At 39.3% G+C, this 21825-nt stretch overlaps 1 protein-coding gene across 5 annotated transcripts in view; it reads right to left on the bottom strand.

Annotated features, from left to right (window-relative positions):
• Positions 1 to 20116: 20116 nt before the first annotated feature.
• The window catches only part of CACNA2D1 (calcium voltage-gated channel auxiliary subunit alpha2delta 1), a 428163-nt gene continuing 426454 nt past the window's right edge, over positions 20117 to 21825 (bottom strand). For 4 of the 5 annotated variants that reach the window (XM_086474480.1, XM_086474471.1, XM_086474465.1 and 1 more), the window contains one exon: positions 20117 to 20233. In XM_086474480.1, the coding sequence (XP_086330606.1) occupies positions 20117 to 20233 (117 nt within the window). The remainder of the gene's footprint in view (positions 20234 to 21825) is intronic. The other variant, XM_086474456.1, reaches the window with a different exon arrangement.

Genomic DNA, 21825 nt, shown 5'->3' on the forward strand with positions numbered 1-21825 from the left:
AGAAAGCCAAGCACTAGAATATAGACACAGAGAGTTAGGCAAGACAGATCCCACGTTGTGCTTTTCTATTACAAGACTGCTCAGCTTTTCTTTGGTGTTTCTTTGAAAGAAAAAAAAAATCCCATTTTACAGATGAGAAATTGGTAAGGCAAAGAAAAGAAAAGGAAAAAAAAAACAACTAAGAAAAGAAAATGCTACTGTGACTTCTTTGTAGAAAGCAAACTATTTGAATGAGATTCAGAACCACGACTGAGCGGTGAAAAGGCAGAATTAGACACCTCAGGAGTCAAAACAGCTACATGGTGTTGGGACCTTTTCCAGAAAGTAGGCACCTCTTTTTTTTTTGTATAGGATTAGCAAGGACCACTCTGTTCTTGGAATATCTTGAAGGTTAGAAAGAGACCCTTATATTCTCAGTGCCTTAGTCCTCTACACAAGGCTCAGGCTCTCCAAGATGCTATTTTCTTGCACTTTCCTTGGAAAGTAAGTGTTATATTTGTAATGGCATCAGTCTTTGTCCATGCTCCAAATATTTTGCAGGCATTCAGAGATCTCTTGCATACAAAATCTGCAGCAGTATAATTGCCTTTTAACCACCAGTCCCTTAAACAAAAAATCTCAGATCCTACAAAATACCTGCCACCTCCATTACTCTTAACCCTCCCTGGTTCCACAGTTCCCTGTTAACAACACAATCTCATTCTGCCTCATAAAGCTGCTATTTATTTTTCATATTTTCCATCTCTTTTATTGTGTGTATCAGAAGCTTTAGGCAAAGTTGACATCTTTGGACTGCGGGTTGTTGAGGTCAGGGCACCTAATTAAAGCACTATGTTACACAAGCGGTGACATTCCAGAATACCCCTTTATGACTGATTCCACAGAGGAGAAGTGTTATTACATCTTCATTTTTGTTTTTCAAACATGAAGGAATAGATTGTGATAGCATCTGCTAGCAAGAGAAAAGCAGGTAAATCCCCAAGCATTTCACTCACAACCAGTCCCCCTTGCTGCGTAGAATTGTTCTGACACAGGTGTTGCCAGCTTGTTGGCACGAAGGCTCTGCAAAACATCTCACAGGACTCCTAATCTGACAACTTGACAGTGAGTAGTGCTTTACTTTGGGGATGCTCGTATTAATAAAGGATACGCATTTAGCTTGAGACAAGGGGATGGAAATTGGCCCTAGGAGAGAGGTATCTGGCCTGCTGATCCTGAGGGAATCCCTGGTCTTCTTCCCTGCCGTGGGTACCTGTCCTTCCTGGTCTCAGAGACACTCTGCTATAGGATTCCCACTGTTCTACTGTTTCAAAGGAAGGTTATCATCAAGAAACTGATCAGTGGGACTGGTGCATATATTCTTAAAAGCTACTCTTTTCCCCACGTATTTAAATAAGCAGAGAATCATCAAGCAAAATGTGATGGGGACTTTTTTTCTTTTTTTGTTTTGTTTCTGTGTTTATTTTCTAAAACAAACTCTTCTCTGTGTACAATATATTAAAATTTTGGAAGCATGACTCTCCCGATGCAACAAGATTCTCAGTGCTTTATGTTATCTTCTTTTACAGGCATATAAGAAAACCTGCAATCCTTCTCTCAGATCAGCTTTGAACAGTGTGTGTGACTATGGAGTACGGGCCTTTGGGTAAAAAGGCAGCTGTAGGCAACTTACAGACGTGTGAGCACTGTAGCGACATGTGGAGTCCTAATGACTGAATATTCAGGATTCTCAAGTTTTTCCCTCACTTAGCTTTTAATTAAGTACTTAATTTGAAGAATAAACATGAAAAAACACTTTTTCCAATGGATATTCAATTTTAGAACAGACTCTAGAGCAAATTTCTTTTCTTAAAAAAAAAAAATAATTAAAAATTCAATAGAAACTTGCATGGTTCCTGGCAGAGAAGCAAGATTCAGAGTGAAGCTTTTCTCACGACTCAAATCAAACCAAAATAACTTTCAGAAAACTTTGGCTGAGTTTCTATTATGTGTCCCAATTTTGCCAGAGATGTAGATGCTTAGATATATTTAATTAAAGGTATTGTTCCAAGGCAACAGCAGCGAAAAGTCTGTCCATATATCATGGCTGAGCATCACCCAACATGCCTTTCTCAGCTTCGTACTACTTACTGACAGGATAAAAGGTTTTATACTGTCTGACATAAACTCCCAGTCCTCAGAGTCGCCAGGGCATTGTTTTGCTATGAGGGATGTTTGCCACTTTTAATGACTGACTCCACCTCTCCTGATACAGGAACCATGCTGACACTGCTGGAGGATTAAAGCAGAACCTGTTAGGGTGGATTTAACTTACTAACAGCTTTTAGGCTTTTACATCAACAGCAAATGAGATGCCACTCACAGTTTTGTGACTTGCATTCACTTCCAGGAGTGCTGCCTCCAGCAGCAAAGTTGCTGAGACATTGGTTTCCAACTCCTGCCTTGCGGCAGCTCGCATCAGTGATTTGCAACAACACAAACCTGCTTGTGAGGCTGCACCCACCATCTCTCTGGGATGCAGCTGGTCTGCTCATGTGGCGCACCCGGCTCACAGCTGCGTTGCTCTCAGTGTGCTCCTGCTTTCACCATGCACACAGATGTGAAAGGATTTCCTGCATCTCTCTACCTGACCAAGCTACTGTGGGCAGGAGAAGCCACCCTTGTACAGCTCCTGCCTGCAAGCAGGCTAGCTGTTGCGTCTGGACTGCAGAATGAGTGTGAAAGCTCCTCATCCATTTTATCTGCTCCTGTACTTCCCAGGGCAAACTGCTTTGACTGAAGTTGTGGAGGCTGCACAGCTTCCAATCAGGATTCTTAGCAGATGAAAATAACATTCCCAGCTCCAGACTTATAATAAATCTACCAATTTGTAGGTCAGGTACATGGCTGTGTCCATTTGTATTAAAGAATATATTTAATATGGTCCTACATACAGAGCTCATAAACTCACGCTACAGTTTGCTTGAAGCCAGCAACACATTGGTATGCATGTCACACCACAAGTATTCATTCCTACCGTACACATCTGAAGTGACTTAGCTGAGCTGCCTGCTTAACCTTTTCTGTTCATAATACCTGGGAGAGGTGAATGGACATAGTCTGTGCCACGACATTTTAATATCATCTCCCAGCTCTTCTTGTTAAGTCTTTTAGGCAGACTCTAAATTCAGCCTCAGGCACAAACAGTGCTGTTAGGAAGATTTCTGTGAGTGTAGTTCGCAACTGCTGTACCTACTGTCAGCACAAACATAGAGCGGGAGGCAACGTGCCTCCCGTCAGTTAGATGGAAGTAGGCAAGCCCTGTGGGCAGGGAGTTCACTGAGTGTGAAACTGGGGAGAAGATACACTCCTATTCAAAACGTGAGAAAATAAAAAAGGAATAATTAGTCATGTGGCAATGCCAAAAAATTCTGTAAGAGATGTATTTTATCCCAGGTGAGTTGTGAATACGAGCTAAGAGTATGACCCATACATTTTAAAGGCAGAGTGTATTATAATCTTTTGGGCCAGTCACCTGCATTATACAGGTTGCACTATCGCAATATGATCATGTATACTCACACGGTTGGGCTTTGGCCCATTTTTTACAAGGTTTCTCTGGTTTCTTCCCTTAGGCTGATTGTAATTAGAGATGGGATCAAGGCTGTGAAGTACAGAGTTACATCTAATGTATCCCACATCCAAGACGCTTTGCAATTAGCATTTGCAGCTGGATCCATCCACCAGCCTCATTTTTTAGTTCATTCTAACTTCACAAAGTAACTAGAGAACTGTCCCACATTAGGAATTTGGCTGGTGCTACACTCCTGGTGAAACAGCTTTATCCATGCAGTCCCATTGTGGAGGGGTCTTTAGCCAAGGCCATAGCCTGTGGTAAGCCATAGCTAATGGCTTGGGGAAATTTGCCTCTAATCCAGGACAATGTTTTTTTATTATTTATTTTACTGTGTAAACTTTTTGCCTGAACTAGTCTCACCATTGAATTGCTACTTCTCGTTAACCACAATTAAAATACCAAAATGTTTGTGGTTGCGAGCCCAGACTAACTGCTTCTGACCTATTACAGCCCTGTGGTGATTTGGGTTCTATTAGGAGAACGCTAAAGTGACTGAGACCTCCTCTGCTGCTCTACACAGATGGCACTTTGGTTACAGATGGGATGTGACTCCCAGGTAGGAGAATTTTCCCCCTTTCTAATTTGCATAAAGCAGTCCTCTTCCAGTACACCCTGCAGCAACCACTCCAGTCAGAACTGTAATTGCAAAGGCTGTTTTTATGAGAAGCTATTGATGTTATGGACATGCGTCTAACAAACACTGACTTGGTGGTGGTAGTAACAGCTCATGAGAGCTCAGCCATTCCCAAATCTCACTCTCGTCATTTCCAAGTCCTACACCAGTACTTTTCCACTGCTAGGAGCAGTTGACATACTGTTATAGTTGGGAAAACAGGGAAGCAATGTCATAAATCTGTCAGCATAGATATAAAACAGGAAGAAGATGAAGACCTCATCCAAAACTGAAGAGTAAAAATAACATTTCAATTTTGCACAGGCTGGGTTAAACAATTAGTAGAATATTGAAAAAGCATTCAAAAGCATTAAGCTAGGGCAAGGATAGTAAATACTTTTTGTTGCATATGTATGTGTGGTTTTTTCACCTGTCAACATGAGAAATTCCCAGGACAGGACCGGAAGGGAATGTGAAGGTACACATCAACCAACACTTCCCCAAGTAATCTAATGGGAATAAAGTCTTAACCAAGAAAGGCAGAAGTCACAGCCTGGCCTGAGAAGGCAATGAGGGAGGTAAAGGTATCAAGGTTAGCAGTAACTGTCCTTCTGAAAAGATGACCAAGGAAGTTATTACAGATTCACAACTCAGTTGCCACACTCCCTTCTGGTTTAAATAACATAATATCATGTTAAGTTATTGGTATTTTTGGGGGTAGGGGCAGGGCTTGAGTTTTCTTTTGGTTTTTGTTTTTGACAGAGAACGGCCCTACTCTAGTGTGTGGTGGAAACAGTGAAAAGAGAAGCTCATCCCGATCTTTGGTGACTTCAGCAAGAAGAGAGGAGACACACCAAAGTTCCCATGTTGAGTATGAACATTTTACTCTGTTATTTCATTATAAGAAGAATCATCAGTAAACTGATGTTTAACACACTGCATCTCCACACTGATGAGATACTTGATGTCGCATTTTACCTAGCTCTGGCATTTACAAAGAAATGCAGAGGAATAGCTACCAAAGGAATGATGAACTGCAGGTACCTGAATCTGGAGCAGTGACCTTCGAAGTGTACCAAAGAAATAAGAGTTTAATTTTTTTTTTTTTAATTATTATTATTATTATGTCAGTGCATGAACTTTTAAGAAGGGGGAATGCCTGACCTTAAATCCAACCTCAATTTCTCTCATGCAAGAGCATGCAGTCCTCCAAGAGAAAGAAGAAAACGATGTACTTTAAAGCTATTCCTGTGTCTAACGCAAGAATTCCTGTTTAGATAATTCAACAAGTGACACAAGCTTTCCACTGAAGTCAGCAAGACAGCTCACACGAGATGCTCATGTGCCCTAAGTTTGCAAGATACATACTGAGCTCATACATTCATTATTTATTTATATATTGTTATGACATTCTTGTTTCCGTCTCATATTTGTATCTTCCTTGCACTTTAAACAAAGCCCCTGTCCACTTTATGCCTATGATTTTGGATGGAGAGGAAGACGGGTATTGAGTTTCAACATGGACTAGAGTAAGGAAAATCTATCATTAATTCATTTTCATAGGTCTCACAGTAAAAAAAAAGTCACCGACAAAAAAGAAAGTCACATATGTCTTACATTACCCCACATTCATCTTTCTAGCACTGATTGTAAATGCTGCACTGCGGTTATGAAATATATTAATTTATTTGCTAGAAAAGTGTTCTGAGAAACTTCACGAGTCACTGAACAGCTTACAGTTTCTTGTGATTGCTGGGGCATATGTTTTTGTGACAGGCAACTCTTACACTACCGAACACAGCTGTTCAAAAAAAACAGGGCAAAATGTGCAGGTGCATGAAGGACAACAAAGAAAAAAGAAACCCTGCCCTGTCCCAAAACAACTTTGCCAATTTTTGTCTTTTTCTAACAGGACTCTCTCAATATTCCTTGATTTTAAAAACCTGCACCTGGGGTCTGAGAAGCTCAGCCTCTCTTTTTTTTTTTTTTTTTTTTTTTTAATTATTTTTTTTTTAAAAAAAAAAAAGTTTCTTCATAGAAAAACAGGAAGAAATAGGGCTTCAAAAGCTAAGAAACCAAGTTACTGAACAAAAGACAACCTCAGGCTTACCTGATAATTTCTTTTATAAAAATAATTTTGTTTTTATTGGATTAAAGTACTGCAACTGCCACTCAGTGTGAGAATGAATTTGGTCTAGATAACTGGACCTACCAATTTGTGTAGAAAATAGACAATAAAGGTCCAAACATGTTTTCAACTGTAATTTTTTTCTTCAGCTGATTAACTGTCATTAAACAGTTGTGCCTGATATTAGTCTGCAGTGATTCTGTCCAACAGTGGTTTAACACCATAAACTGCTTATTTATGAATGCAACAGTTTGCATTTCAGAAGCTGAATTGTCTTGTCTGATATGGAGGTGGGGGTCAGACTCACAATTTAGGGCGTGACATGGAATAACTCTGATACCATGATCAGCTACTAACTCCAAGAAGATCCACTCTTAAACAACATACTCCACATCCGTCCTCTCAAATTCTCTGCCAGCTCCCAGATAGCTGAGGGACCAGAGGTCATTCTGGTTGTTCTTTCACACCACTCGAACGTGTCCTAAGCTTTATGGACTACTAGATTTCTGGGGTATTTACCTTCTTTGTACATATGTAAATCCAAAACCTAAGCTTTTACTTTGGGCTTTTTGACAATTAGATAAAAACCTGGAGTATTTGAGAGATCAATGTTTTCCTTTTTCCCATGAGCACTGCTTACTTTTTTGGTGGGGGGGGGAGGGACTGAATGCTTAATACTGAACATGACATCATCCAATGGAAATATTGACTGCTTTCCCCTCACCCAAAATGTAAATAAGCTGGAGATCAAATCATGCAACAGGAAAATACCCTTAAGAAAATACTTCGGCCGCTTTTGTAGAACTGGAAACCAATTACCAGTTGTCAGTGCGCGTGCAATGTGCCGTAAAGCCCAGGTGTCCGTGTGCTGGTCACTCAAGGCCCGCGGTCACGGTGGAGGTGAAAAGGCTGAGGAGTGTGAGCAGCAGCTCCGCTCAGCAGAGGCCCCTGTCAGCAGTACAACGCGTTGGGTGAGCAGGCTCCGGGTGTGCGTGCGCGGGAGTCATCAGTGGGCTCGCGTGGAGGGGGACAGACCTTTACCTGTGGATTAACTTCACAAGTTTCATTGTATCTGAAATGTTAAGTGCAGTTGTGTAACAGTCCCTTTTCCAAAAACGAACAAACTGGAACATTTGTTTCATAACCTTTACCTAGCAAGTCACAAACGTGACTGATCTCTTCAGAAAGAGCTTGGCTTCGCAGTGGAGTTGTTAGATACAACATCAGCTTTCCTTGCACTACACTCTAATTTCACAAATTATTTATTTGTAGATTACATCAGACCGCTGTACTTCATACGCACTAAAGTGCATTTATTTCCTCAGATGTATTAGAGACAAATTATTTGCTTTGGAAAGAGGCAGGAATATGGCTGAAGCATTTCTTTACAATCTTTGCAATGGGGGTATGGAATTGTTACAAAGAACAATGCCCACAACGTTTCATCACACTTTTGGTAGTTATTTCATTTCCCTGTGAAGGTCTGATGTGTCACCAAGTGTCACATAAGTCCTGAGACGTCATAGTGATTCAAATAAGAGTTTGCTTACAATTTTGGCATTTGTTGAAATAACTTCAAAAATTCACATAGAGAAAACACATTTTCCTTTTCTTTCCTCTTTTATCTGAGGAAAATTGCAATACCTCATTCCAAGAGCTTAAGGTACCATTCTTAAAAATAGTGGGTTTAATCTTTTTTTTTAAAAACATGAACATATGCAACCCCAAAATAGTAAAAGATAAAATTAGCAGTGATATCTCAAGCATAAAGTGGCTTTGAAAAACAGCATAATAGAACTCCTGCTGCAGACATCAATGCATTAGCTGTTAAATACTTGTATTCAGTGGGAGTATTTAAACACATACTTGGCTTTATGCATGTGCAATGTTCCCTCTTGCAATGTAGGGAAACAAGTGCTAAATTTAAAGCAAGTGCTTCAGTTCTATGGTTTTCAGACAATTGACTGCAATGATTGTTCTGTGGAGCAACCAGATGGCACTACTAGAAATCTCAGAAAGCTTTTCCATAAATACCGTTTCTACTTTCAGAACAAATGTTTCTTGAATTTCCACAACTAGAAATTAAGATGAGGCTTGCATCCTTTAATCATTATAACCTACTATTAGTAATACAAAAGAGGTAGAGAGAGAGCCTGCTACATATACTCTACCTCTATCAATTACAGTTGTTGAGTCAAAAGGACAATCCATTGTTAATCTACGTGGCATAGCGCTGCCATCCACAGCAGTACAATAAAAACCCAAGAATTATTCAGCTTCGTTTTGCTTGGGAGAAAAAAAGGAAAAAAAAAACACCACATAATTTTCATATAATATCCATAATTTGTAACTGTATAGACTTTAATTCATGTTTTACTAATTGAAATACATAAAAAATATTACATTCAGCAAATGTTCTTTCTTCTCAAGCTCCATAATGTTTTGTTAAGGTTAGGTCAACAATAGCAGAACCCAAGGTGAAAGATAAATCACCTTTAAAAATATTAATCATGAATCGTGAGAAAACATGAGACAAAATATCAGTGAAGTCACTTAAAAAATATTCAGATGATTTTATAGTCTGTTTCCCACAGCTGCATCTGGTTCTATTTCATATAAATTCAAGCTGGACATCTATAACCTCTGGGTTCGTAACAGATGTCGTGAAGTTGAACATTTTTACATAAGCAAAAGCTAAACAAATTAATTTCAGGCCACCCAATGTTTCCAAAAGGCAATTGCCTGGCACTGCCAAAGATTGTATTACTCCATGCAAAACTATATCCAGACACTCTAGACATACTTTTCAAATTTTATTATTTGTGGCTTTAATTATGAATTTCATCTGTCAGGTTTTCCTCTGACCAGCAGTGATTAATGCCATCAAATACAGAGACTGGGGTTAGTTCTGCTGTGTGTTTGCGTGTAGAAATGTTTGAAAGATGCCTGCAGTCTCTGTGAGCAGCACCACCGCAGCCGCACTGCCGAGCAGAGGGGCTGAAGTCTGCTAGCAGCCTGCACAGGCTGGGAAGGAGGAGAAATGGGTCAGATACACGGAGGGCAAAGAACAATCATCACTGTCCTAAACGACGAGATGTGAGCAGTATGGCTACCAACCTCACTGGATATCAGCACGAACTGCAAAGAGTCTCTGCTTGTGCACTGCACTCTGCACACCGTCCATGCAGAGCCAGGCATCTCAGCTTTGTATTTCTGTATGGCTCACCGGCTTCCAGCTTCTTGTTGCCATTAGCCCAGAGAAAGAGCCACTGTCTTTTCTAGGCTGGTTAAGATTCCCCCAAAGAGTGGTTACTTTCCTTAATAAAGTGTGTCTGCTTTTCAGAAGTGGCTAATTCTTCCATTTCCTCTTCCAGTTTCTGCTCTGAGAAGCAAATGCTTGGCAGTCTTGAAAATCCACTCTTCCTTAAGTCCATTACGACACATAACAGTGTCAGAAAAAATCAGTACGGGACAATGTGAAGTTCTCAAATTTAGACAAACAGACTTTTAAGTTTTAAGGAGAGGGTTCATCTGTCATGAGCAGTGTTGTAGCAAGAAATTGAGCATCTGCCTACAACTGAAATACAACCTCATTGATACACTACTGATTGAACTACTTTGCACTTCTGATTTGCTTAGAATTGAAATTAGCTATTTGGTTCACCAACTGTGAGTTTAATTTTACCAAGAATTAAAGCGAAGTATGTCTGACAACCTCTAAAGCTATAGGTATTAAATTCCTTATGGTTTTAATAAGAGAGTCTGTATCTATTGGAGAAAGGTTATGTCCAGCATAGCGCTTGTTCCATGTTGCACTTAAAAATTAATTAGCTTTGCTTTATTTTTGGTACAGGTTCATTACACATGTCTTATAAACTTTGAGAAAAAAAAACACTCACACTGGAGAAAGATACTAACATGAAGCAAAGAAAAATATTGTGTTTCCTAATGGTGATAAATTAATTTTGCATATTTTTTGTTACTTTTTAAAGAATTTACAATCTGGGTGTTTTGGATGGTTAGTTGATTGGTTGGGTTTAGTCAGAAAAAAACCTGCAAAACTATTTTACTGTTACCATTGGCATCATCATCTGCACTGTTCTGGGACTTCATTCTTGGATCCACTGGACTATCTAAATCGTCTGAATCATAAATTGCAGGCAAAAGCCTCAGCTATGGTGAAGGCAGTCCAGGGCCTTCAGTTACAGCAGGGCGAATACAGCTGAGCTATAAAATATAGCATTCCATGCTATTCTGTAATTTTTAAATGGCTATTTAAGCTATTCTTTTTTTTTTTTAAAAAAAAGGGGGGGTGGTCTGTGGTAACAGAATATCCGCTTACATGGGACAACTTCTGGAAACAATAAAGGTGCCTATCTGTGCAGTGCCCAGGATAGGTTTTTGCTCCGAACAAGGCCAGTTTCTATTTAAGACATTTCACTCAGCTACAGATTCTAAAAAATCAAGTATCACACTGCAGGTTCTCCTTCACGCTCTGCAAAGGAGGTCTCACACGCAGGCTGCTTTAAAGCACGGTTTTACTCATGTCATCTGCCACAGCAAAGCACAGTGGGGCTGTTTGACCTTGTGAAAGCACAGCATCCCGGCAAGTTGTGAGAAGCCCATGGGTAGTATCTAAAAGGCATAAAAATATTTACATCCACATGCATACTTCCCCCCAAAATCTTAATACCTCAAAATCTTAGTTTAACACCTACATTCCCCGAGAGGTGTGGAAGCAATTGCAACCTATTCTCTCTGACTTAATTACAATTTTTCTCAGTGAAATTTTAGGCATCTGAAACCTCAGATATGATGTAGCTCATTGAATCCCCTGCTGCTAATAGAGGGAGTCCGAGAGAGAGAAACCACTTTGCTTCGTTTGGGTGTAAGCTCTTCCCATCACTCCCAGAGAATCACCAGGCAGTGCTGGCATTGCTGTGGTGTCAGGTGCGCCCTCTCTGCAGGCTGCTGTAACTACAAAAGACCTTGCTATCTGCTTTCCTCTTGGCCTTCTGCTTTTACTTGCGTTTCTGGTTGCACAGCAAGTCAGGCTCAAGAAAAGAAAACTTTCTTAACTGTACCATGAGCTGACATTTAAAGCAGTGTCCAGCTGATCCTCAAACAAGCAATCTGTCACCACTGTTCTTCCATGCTACTGCCTCAGCTACTGGATTATGCAAAGTTGGATACAATCACAAGCGGATATGGAATTCTTGGTTGAATCTATGAGCAATAAAACAGTCTGCTAAAGTCAATCCGACTTCCTAGTATTAAGTGCTTAGGTTTAAGTTCAACAGCTTTCCTTGTGGATGAGGAGACTTTTAATTCACTGAAAATTAAAGATGTGTTTTAAAACATGTGTGACTTGGAATTGGACATAAGTATTAAAAATCAGCCAAAGACAGACTCAAGTGGTTAATGGCATAAACACGATACCCAGAAATGTCCCAGAAACATTGTCTAAGTTCAGAACCCCAAAGCATAGCATCTAAGAACTAAAATGTGACTTTTAGTCAAAATTTGAGACGCCAAACACACAAAACTATGATGCTGAATAGCCTGCACACCACTGCCATCTACATAGGGAGAAACACATAACCTGTCTAAAACTCTCTGGCTCTTAAAGTTCTACCTACCTTTCCATTTCTTCTCATGTCACAATATAGTGGTAACAATTTCTTAAAAACAAAAAAACAAAAAAACAAAAAAAAAAAAAAAAAGAAAGGAAAAGTTTAAAGCTGTTTGCTTTTCTGCTTATTGTAGACCTTTCTTGAACAGGCTGATGCAAGACCATTCAAGGTAGCCATCTAGCTTGTGGGCTAGATTTCATTGTTGCCTGTGTTTGTAAGTGCTCAGATTCCCTGTCCCGTAGATATCCTCGGACTAAAGACAGATTAGAAACGGATTTTACACTTTTGAGACAAGTACTTTAAATAGAAGCACACGCTGTAAAAGATGAGTAACATCCCCTTCACCATCACCATGACCTCCCCTCCACTTTGGAAGGAATTCACTGTTGGCCAGACTGTGCTCCAACCACAGCCACCAAAACAAGCTTCTTTCAGGACCTGGAGTTTGGCATCTCTTCCGCTATGTCTTCATAGCAATGGCTGCTAAAGCAGATGTAAATCTCTGTCATTCTCTGGTAGCTAAGAGCCTAAATTTCACATCTGTCTTCCCTTAGGTGGAGTTTACTGAGCCCAGACCTTGATGCTAAGAACTAGCTTGATCCAGCAAAACAGAAGAATCAAGATTTGAGTTAATATATCTCCACTGCTTGGTCTGTCTTTCTTTGGATCTAGCATCCTCGCGCCTCAATTTCAATAGAAAGGTTCAATCAAACCTACAGTGGCTGGTCGCCTGAATAGTTCTGCCTCCTCTGCTGACTATGTTGCATGGATCTCCACCAATCAGCCTAGGAACACAGACACCTCGTGAATCACCCAGGGCTCACCTAGTGAATCCCACTGCATAGGATCTAGCCGCAGGTTTTCAAAGTTTTCCTGCATGTTGTTTCCCATACTGAAATTCCCAAAAGATGTCAAAAGCAAATCCTGCTGTTATATGGGGTCCTTTATCCTTTGTGCAGACTACAGGCAGGCAGGACAGGAGAATGCTCCTAATTTCCAGACCATTTGAAATTAGGTATTACAGTATCTTTCCAGGCAGAGCTAAACCTCAGTTGCCTGCAGTTCTCTCTCAGAGCTAATTGATTCCTGAAGATACAAACTTATATGACAAACTGACTAACCCTTACCGTAGTGAGTACTAATTGTTTGGACTCTCGAAATAGCTGACAGGAATAATACATGCCAACCACACATACCAAAGCACAGTACTATTAGTCAGTGTTCTAAGCATGTTAATTACCCTTTCCATAGTGTGTGTGTATTATAATACTCCAAAAAATTATTTTTAAATAATCAAGCCACAGAATGGTGTCTGAGATCACAAGACTCTGGGTTAAAACGGAAATTCTGAGATGGCTTCCATTCCCAATTCCACATGTTTTATTTTGTTTATGAAATAACTAATTCAGACTGAAAAAATAATTGAAAGATTTTCTTAAAAAGGAAGAGTGAATATCACTCTTATTTCATATTTTCTGTCTCAAAACAGCTGTCAGAACCTAGCAGCACTAATAGACCATTAAAAAAACCCAAACATGAAAGTAATGGATAAAGTAGCAGATGCAGCTTTTACTTAATGTGATAATTCCTCTCTTCAAAAAGGCATACTGCTAAACCAGAAGTAGAAAACTCTTTTTTAAGAATCCACCTTCCAATCATTAAGGCAGATGGCCAAAGCCTGCGCAGGACCAGAGGCTTGTATAGGAAGCTCCTAACCTCTGTTCACCGCAGAGTGAACTCATGAATAACTGTAGACAACTACAGTTAGGTGAGATAAATCACAAACACGTTTACCATTTCCCTGAGGGAAACACTTACTACAAAGTTCAAAGATCTGTTCTACACAACATGGGATTTACACTGGAGATCTCGTCAAGAAAATGTGTGTGAGATCCAAAGGAAAAGAGGTTCAAACCCCAAAAGAAACAAAGGTGTGGTTGTTCTGTTAAAACGGGAAACTTTACTAAAAGGCTTCTGGGTTTCTGAACAAGGTTTCAAAAGGAAAAGTCAGCTTCATGATGTTCTCCATCAGGAAAAGAGAGAAATAAATATGCATATAAAACATTTAGAAGAAATACAGTCAGAATTTAGATAAAATGTTTCCCGTGAAAAAGCCTCATTTTCCTTCCCTCCTACCCCATATACACTTTGGGAACAAAAGCTCCTAATAGCCTATTGGAAAGGGAGACATCACTGTCAATGTCTTTCGCAACAGGCAGAGAATATGGTGTACCATTTAGGGTGTGCATTTTGTTCAGTCGAGCATTACAAGGAGCACTGGGCTCACAGATGTGACAGTGAAGGGTTTTTATAGCATCAGCGTTATATAACTTCTTGACTTTCGTAGATGGGTGGCAGCAACAGAGCGGCATCGGGCAACACGAAGCGATCTTTCAAATTAACTCGCTATGACAGGCCCATCGTGTTCTGGCTTGATTTGCACCAAGAACTAGTACAGAGCATCTCACTGCAACGCAGCCATTCCCAAATCGAACTGATGAAGTCAAAGGTCCAGAAGTGGGGAAGAAACGCTGTGTTTTCTGAGTGTCAGCTCCTGGTCCTTAATGGTTAGTGTATTGTGATGAGGAATTCAAATTAAACATGTACCAGGAAGGGATTTTGGGGTTTTATTTATTTATGTGTCTCAATGGCAGTCAGCATACAGAAAACATGATACAATGAGTTCAGCATGTGGGGGTAATCATGTAGTTAGGAGGCAATGTTTAATCTAGTTGAGGCCAGTAATCTCTGGATGTTGATGTACAGTGTCATGCGCTGCCTTGTAGCATTTCCACATGGGTGATCTGTTACTTTGCAGCATCAGAGTCTGCATTTGATTTCTTCCTCTCTTATCTGACTCCTCAGGGATTCGGGACACCCAGCAGTAATTTACGACTGCCATTCTCTCTGGGCTTTGACACACACGCAGTCAAGGATTAAAATTGGGCTTCTGCAGCAGTTACCACTCGCAGCCATCTGCCCTGCCCTTCTGCGGAGAGTGCCAGCGCCACCGCAGTAAGTCTGAAAGCCCAGGGAAGCAGCTCCCAAACACCTCAAGCCTCATTATCAAGGTCCACAGACCCACTGTGAACGTCAGGCTTATCTGCGAACGGCAGCAGTACAGAAGCTGATTCATAAATCATGCAGCGATCTTTGTCAGAGGTGGGGGCACAATTTGGGCCGCACCCATCTGAGCCATCTGATTTTATTCTGCCTCTCCATGTGAATGAACGTTCGGACTTTATCGATGTTTACAAGTTAGTAAATGGCAATCCTTCCAAAAGCAATTGTTTCAAAACAACAGGGCTACTTCAGATGTTTTGCAGACTATTGCTTTAATCAAGCGCTTTAGCGACTCTCAGTTTTCGTTGGCTACAACTTTTTTTTCACTTTTTTGAAATTTTCACAGTCACAAATGAAGCAGAAATGGGGGTTTGCTGCACATCCTCCTTTGAACCCCAATTAGACCTGTGCTAAGTCACTGTCTCCACATTGGAAAATCTCCCTTTAAGACACTTGGGTGCAATTATAGAGCAAACTCAGAAGTATTGCATAGCAAATTATGAAGGCTCTTATTTACATGTTTTTATTATACAGAGTGAACAATCAAAGTAGTTGTTGATTTTAAATGATAAACTTTTATTCTGAATATACTGTTTTTGCACAAGAATTAACACAACAGTTCTAGGATTATAAACTTTTTATAACATTATTGTACAAATTTTTACAAAAAATTATTTTTCCAGGCTTGTCAAGTTCCACAAAAGTGTCAAGAGAACACAAGAAAAGGGAGAAAGACCCGCTTGCCTTGTAAGAGCAACCAAGTCTTTTTTTGCAGAAACGCACACTGAGCATTTCAATAAAAATATCCCAGAAAGCATGATCCAGACATTCCATACAACACGAGAAGAGAAGACAGCTTTGTCAGATCACAATCGCAATTTCATGGCATCTGAACAAGACAGTATCCCTTTAGCCTCAGTGAAATTATTTCTTCAAGATGATGTTTTTCTTTTAAACCATAAACAGGACAGATGCAAGTAGCTGGGAAGAGGGTGAGGCTAACTTTTCAAAACTCTTGAATTGTTTTCAGACACTTTGTTTTCATCTTTTTACAGTAGTGTACAATGAGTATTAACAATATTAACATTGTGGTATGAAAAAAAGAATAATAAATCTGGCCTTTGTTAAAGGCTTGGATGTCGGATGCAGCTAGGGTAAAATTTATCCTAAGGAAGGAGTTATTAAGATTTCACCTTCAGTCGACATTCCAAAAACACGCGAGTGCGTTGCAGTGCCTTGTGGGCATTAATACACTTCCTAATAACCAGTGTGCTAGCATCTGAATTTTTAGGACCAGTGGGACTGAGGCTGTGTTTTGAAATTAAGACATACTACTCATGTTTTCTGAGCTTCAGTGCTAATGGGAACAGAAGGTCTTAATGTCTCTTCAGTGGTACTGAAAAACTCTCAACCACAGCAAGTAACACTTGGGTTGCAAAGGTCACTTAAAAGGGATACTGCCTATTTGAACCCAGTAAGGCCAGTTTTTAAGTTATTAAAAGGAATATTATAGGAAAACTTACAAATGGCAGCAACACTGTTTTTTTGTCAAGTTAAGCAGTAAAGCCTCAAGCATTAGAAACATGAAAAAGGTCATACTAAAGTCTTAAAGGTACAGGACCTAAAAATCTTGTCAATCAAACCTGCTATGTCATGTTAAAAACCTGTTACAAATATGGACCACGGTCAGGGTTTTGGCAGTAATGCTGGTTGTTTAAATGAAAAACTAGAAAGAAACCTTTCATGTTAAGTCCTCAGATCATGTTTTGCACAGTACCATGCTGTAACAGCTTTAATGGTGGTTATTTGTCAGATGTACAATAGGCTCCATGACTTCTGCGTAAACTGAAGCAGTCCCAACAGCTTTCTCAGTGCTATTTAAAGGATCTGAGCAAATATCAACAGAGCTTTTCATCTGGCTTCAAAAAAACCCCCAATTTTTTACAACATATTGTAATTTGAAAATGTCTCAGTTGAAAGCCTAGGATCAAGTTTCTTCTCTCACAGACAAGAGAAGATGGCTACTATGCATTATGTGAGAGTCAGGACACTCTTCTGAACGACAGTATGTATTTACTCATGCAAGTTATTTCTATCAGACTGGTGTTCATACTTTGAGATAGCTATAGCTCACATCATTGCATTTTCTGTCTGTTTTGTAATTGGCAGATATCTAGGTAATGCATTTAAAAAAATCTTGACCATCACTTGGACATAATCAAAATATATATTGCTTTCTGTAAAAAGAAGCCGAAATTTCATTTTTTTCCTTTTTAAAGTATGGAGTTCCATGGGGACAGTACTAAGTCCTTCTGGGAGGGCCAGATCCTGAGTTCTCTTTCAAATGGGCATAATGGCTGGAAGGCTCCTACTCTATGGAGGCATGTTTCTTCAGGGGCAGAGGAGAGGAACAAAGGACATTTCCCTCTTCGGATAACCCAAGAACGCTGATGTGTCTGCATGGCCTGGGCTTCTCCCTCCGTTTGCATTTGAGCACTCCAAGGGAAATGGGGTGAGAGCAAAAGCCACGGTTGTTTTCTGTGGCAGCACGGCTTTGTGCCTTCTTTCTTTCTGCCTACAGACTCTAATCAACTCTTTATTAAGGAACTCAAAATATGGCTGACCAGTACAAGCCAATTGTTCCAAAATGTTAAATAATGTATCTTTTCCATTAAGGGTTTCTTTTGGGAAGCTAAGTGAAAGCTATAGAGAACTTAATATGCTGACAATCTTTCAAGAAATTAAAAGAGCAAAATCAATCTAATATGTATTTTAAGTAATTCTGGAGTAAAAGCTATGAGTGTAGTGAGTATTGGCCTAACCTTACAAAACTTGTTTCTCCGATAAAGTTTCAATTGACCATGTTAAGGAAAAATACAGGATGCAGTCTCAGCATTACCAATTTTTTATCAGGTGGTAACTGGTGACAGGGTGAAGAGAAGGGCAGTAATACGACTGGAAGGAAGAGTTCCAATATTATCTTCACCCATATTACCAAAATTAACCCACCTTCTCTGAGGAGGACCTGAATTCATCCAACATAGTTAATTGTACTTTTAACCCCATGACTTTACTAGAGATATTTTTTTTAAAAAGCTAAATCTGATCACTGAACAAAAGGTCAGGGTTTATTTTTTTCACTCACTGTATTCCCAAACATGAGCAAATACATAGCTGGAGTCAAGGTACATGAGAAAAAAAACCAAACCAGCCATGGGTACAACTACCGTAGACATCTGATCTTTTAAGCCATGCCGTGGCTTTGAGTAGCTTCTTCAGTTTTCATAGGATATTAATGCATGCCTAATTATTTCTTTAAGCTTTTGGCATGATCAAAATTGTATCAACCAATTACCAGCATATACATAACAATGCTTTGCATTTTCTCATTTTTTAAAGAGCTAGTGTATTGTGTCATATTAATATTTGCATATTGCAGTTGTTAGCAGAATTGTACAATACCAGCAGAGCTGCACATTCATTGGTTTAGCTGTCTTGCAATACTGTTTAGTTCTGAAAACTAGAAAAAAAAAGCGCAAATCATACTTTGCATCAACACTATGCTACACTGTAATATCGTAACTGACTGCACCAATCTGTATCACCAATGAGGTTGTATAAAATCAACTTCTAAAATTATTATTCACAATCAAGTATCAATGTGCATACATATAGATTCAAGGCTCCCCATTTGTTTAGGTTTTTTCTAATCTCAGCAACCAGGACATTTTGCTGTTAAATATGCTATTTTCAATAATAAATAGCAACAGCAGAAGTTTTAATATTATGGGTATTTTTTATATGAAGGAAGCAAAGGGGGAACCTGATATGAACCTTAGAGAACATATACTTCCAAAAATAAATGTGTTAAATCTGATTTTTATATACTTAAAATATCTGTACACAGGTTTTCATGTGAGATCACTATTCTGTAAAAAATCCAACTCAACCCTTTTGTTACAATAGCTAAATTTACCCTATTTTCTCAGCTTTGTCATTGCACAGTATATTCAGAGCTCTGTTTCATAATATAATTTAATATGATTTGATTGCAACACATTGCAATGTTCAGTTTCTCACACAATAAAAGAATCACTCAGTTACCTTTTCAAAGGACTATACTCTACCATCAAAGAAAACAAACTGAAAAACAGTAACATAGCAGCAGCATCATCATGCAAAATACCCTTGGAAACCAACGTTCAAACATCACAAAGACATTTTTTATTCACAAGAGTTTTTGTTTGAGCCTTTGAAGGATTCTACTAGCCTTATATATAACTGCATTGTGAAAAGGTATTAATGTTGAAATTAACATTTTTCTGACAGAAGATGACACCAAGTTTAAGATGAGAATCACTTTTTAGTTAAACTCTCAAGCACCTTTATATTTTTAAAAACAGAAGTTTCCATCCTTCCTTCTTTCCTCAAAACTAGTAATTTATTAACCTACCAAAACTTAGCTGGCTACATGATTCATTTTGGAAGAAAAAGCCACTAATCATAAAGCATTTCAATCGTGCTGAACTTCTGATGAAGACTAGCCAATATTTTCATTTTACTCAACTAGTTTGGACAAAAATGATGTTCAAAGCAGCTGTCATGGTGCTAGTAATGTATACTGGGGAGTACGTTTTCTTTTTTCTCTTTTTTTTTTTTTAAATAAGAGTTAATGTAAAAGAATATAAACCTTTAAGATATCCAAAGCTTAAAAGAAATGGAAATCATAGATATAAGCTATTGTCAGGGGAGCCCTTTTACATGAAGTCATCAGGATTACAATAGACAAACAAACAAAAAATAAATCTTAGATTCCCCAGTGGAGCACATACAGGATTCTGTTTGGGTGGCATAGATGATGCAGCATTCGCACACGTTTAAGGATCCGACACTCCAACATGCAGCCACTGTGGGTGCCTTTATGAGTCTCACCACGAGTGATCATCAGACACGAGCACTGCTGTTCTGCTGCTGTCTGAATAGCTGACCCTTTTTAAAATGAAACCGAGGCTATCGTTTTGGCCGGATCTTGATTAAGTTATGCAGGTTTTGGTTTAGCAAGGTCATAACTGGCCGTGTCTGCTGCCAGATAACAGCCAAAGCAGGACCAACTGAATTCCTACCATAGACCACAGTGATGGACTCAGACCAGAGACACCACCGCAGTCGGCCGAATCCTCCTGTTGACAAGAAAAGAAGAAATTTTTTAATATTAATTACATTTAAATCTACGTTTTAGTTTTCAACATTTTGAACTATCCTTGAGGCATCCTTTTTGGTCTTATATATGTTATTTTGCCTAAAATAACAGCAAAACAATTCCTGAAAAAGTTTGAATTTTGATACAAAGTGTGGCATTGCTACATTAACTATAAGCATGGGAGGATTAAATACTTACAAGGCTTACTGCAGTCACTTGTGAACTAGGTGGGATACTTACACAATCAAAAAAGAAATGCTATGGGATATAGCTGGGGGGCCTCAGTAAACCACATCTATATTTCTTAAAATTCATCAGTTTGGAGATTTTGAGTATCACTTTATTGTCAGGAAAGATGGAAGAACAGATAACTTTTCAAGATTAGAAAACAAATACCAGAATATGTTCATCTCCATTTCATCAACATGGTCGCCCATTAAAATGAATATGATCTGCAGGTGAAGATATGACCAAAGAGAATGAAAATCCTTTCTCTGTCTCTGATGCTCTATTCAAGTACGAGAACCAAATATTTTATTGGCTTTGTGCACATGTTTGATGCAGTCGGTAGAGAAGACACCCTCCAGTTTGAAGGCTCGGTCTGGGCTGCACTGCTCTGCCATGCATCAGTGGACTCATTATGCCACACAGAAATCACACCTCTTTCCCCCCATTCCTTTTCACCACTAATTGCTGTTATTTGGTCCCCCTTTGCTATAACGCATAATATCTTCCTCTTTTCTTACGGATTTATTCATTAATCTGGCTGAAATACATTTGATACCTGTTCTGCAGTCTGCAACATTTTTATACCTTCTTGTTTCTCGGGACTGATATAATCCTATAATCTGTGTTTAGCTGCCTAAAACACTAGGACAATATTTCAGTCATCCCCTGCACTGCTCTGTCCACTGAGTCTGAGATTCATGGATAGCTCTGAAGGATGAAAATATTTGGTCTTCCTCTTGTTTTCACTGTATTCTGTACCCATAGTATAAAAAGACACTTTCAACATTCCAGGACATCCCAAGCCTCCAAAAACAAGATGACAGTGTAGGTGGGAAGGGATCTAGGTATATTAGGAACTGGGGAAACTTCTTGAACAGGAGGAACATGTGCAGGGAAGGACAGACTGCACCTTAAGAGTAACAGAGCCTGGCTGCTGGCACAGAAATTAAAAAGGATTTAGAACAGAAAGCAGACGAAAGACAACGAGCACAGGACAGCTCCTGGTTCAGGCTGACATGTCACTGAGGCACACGTAACTAATATTTAATGTGCCTCAGAAAAGGCTGGGAGAGGTGGCGGGGTGTAGGGATTAAAAGTACAATCAGGATAAATAAGGAATGGTCATTAAAACACCTTTAATTTATTGGCACATCCTTAAGCAAAAATTCCAAGTGCTTCTACACCAATGCTAGGAACATAAAATTAAGACAGGGGAATGAAGACAAGTGATCAATGAACCACCCCAAAATAATACACATATCAGAAACCTGGTGGAAGCAGAATAATCAGTAGGACAGAGCTATCAACTTTGTTAGAATGGCAGTGTAGGACATACAACAGAAG

Source organism: Leptosomus discolor, chromosome 1 (genome assembly GCF_034619465.1).
Source record: "Leptosomus discolor isolate bLepDis1 chromosome 1, bLepDis1.hap2, whole genome shotgun sequence".
In the NCBI taxonomy this organism is placed as follows: domain Eukaryota; kingdom Metazoa; phylum Chordata; class Aves; order Leptosomiformes; family Leptosomidae; genus Leptosomus; species Leptosomus discolor.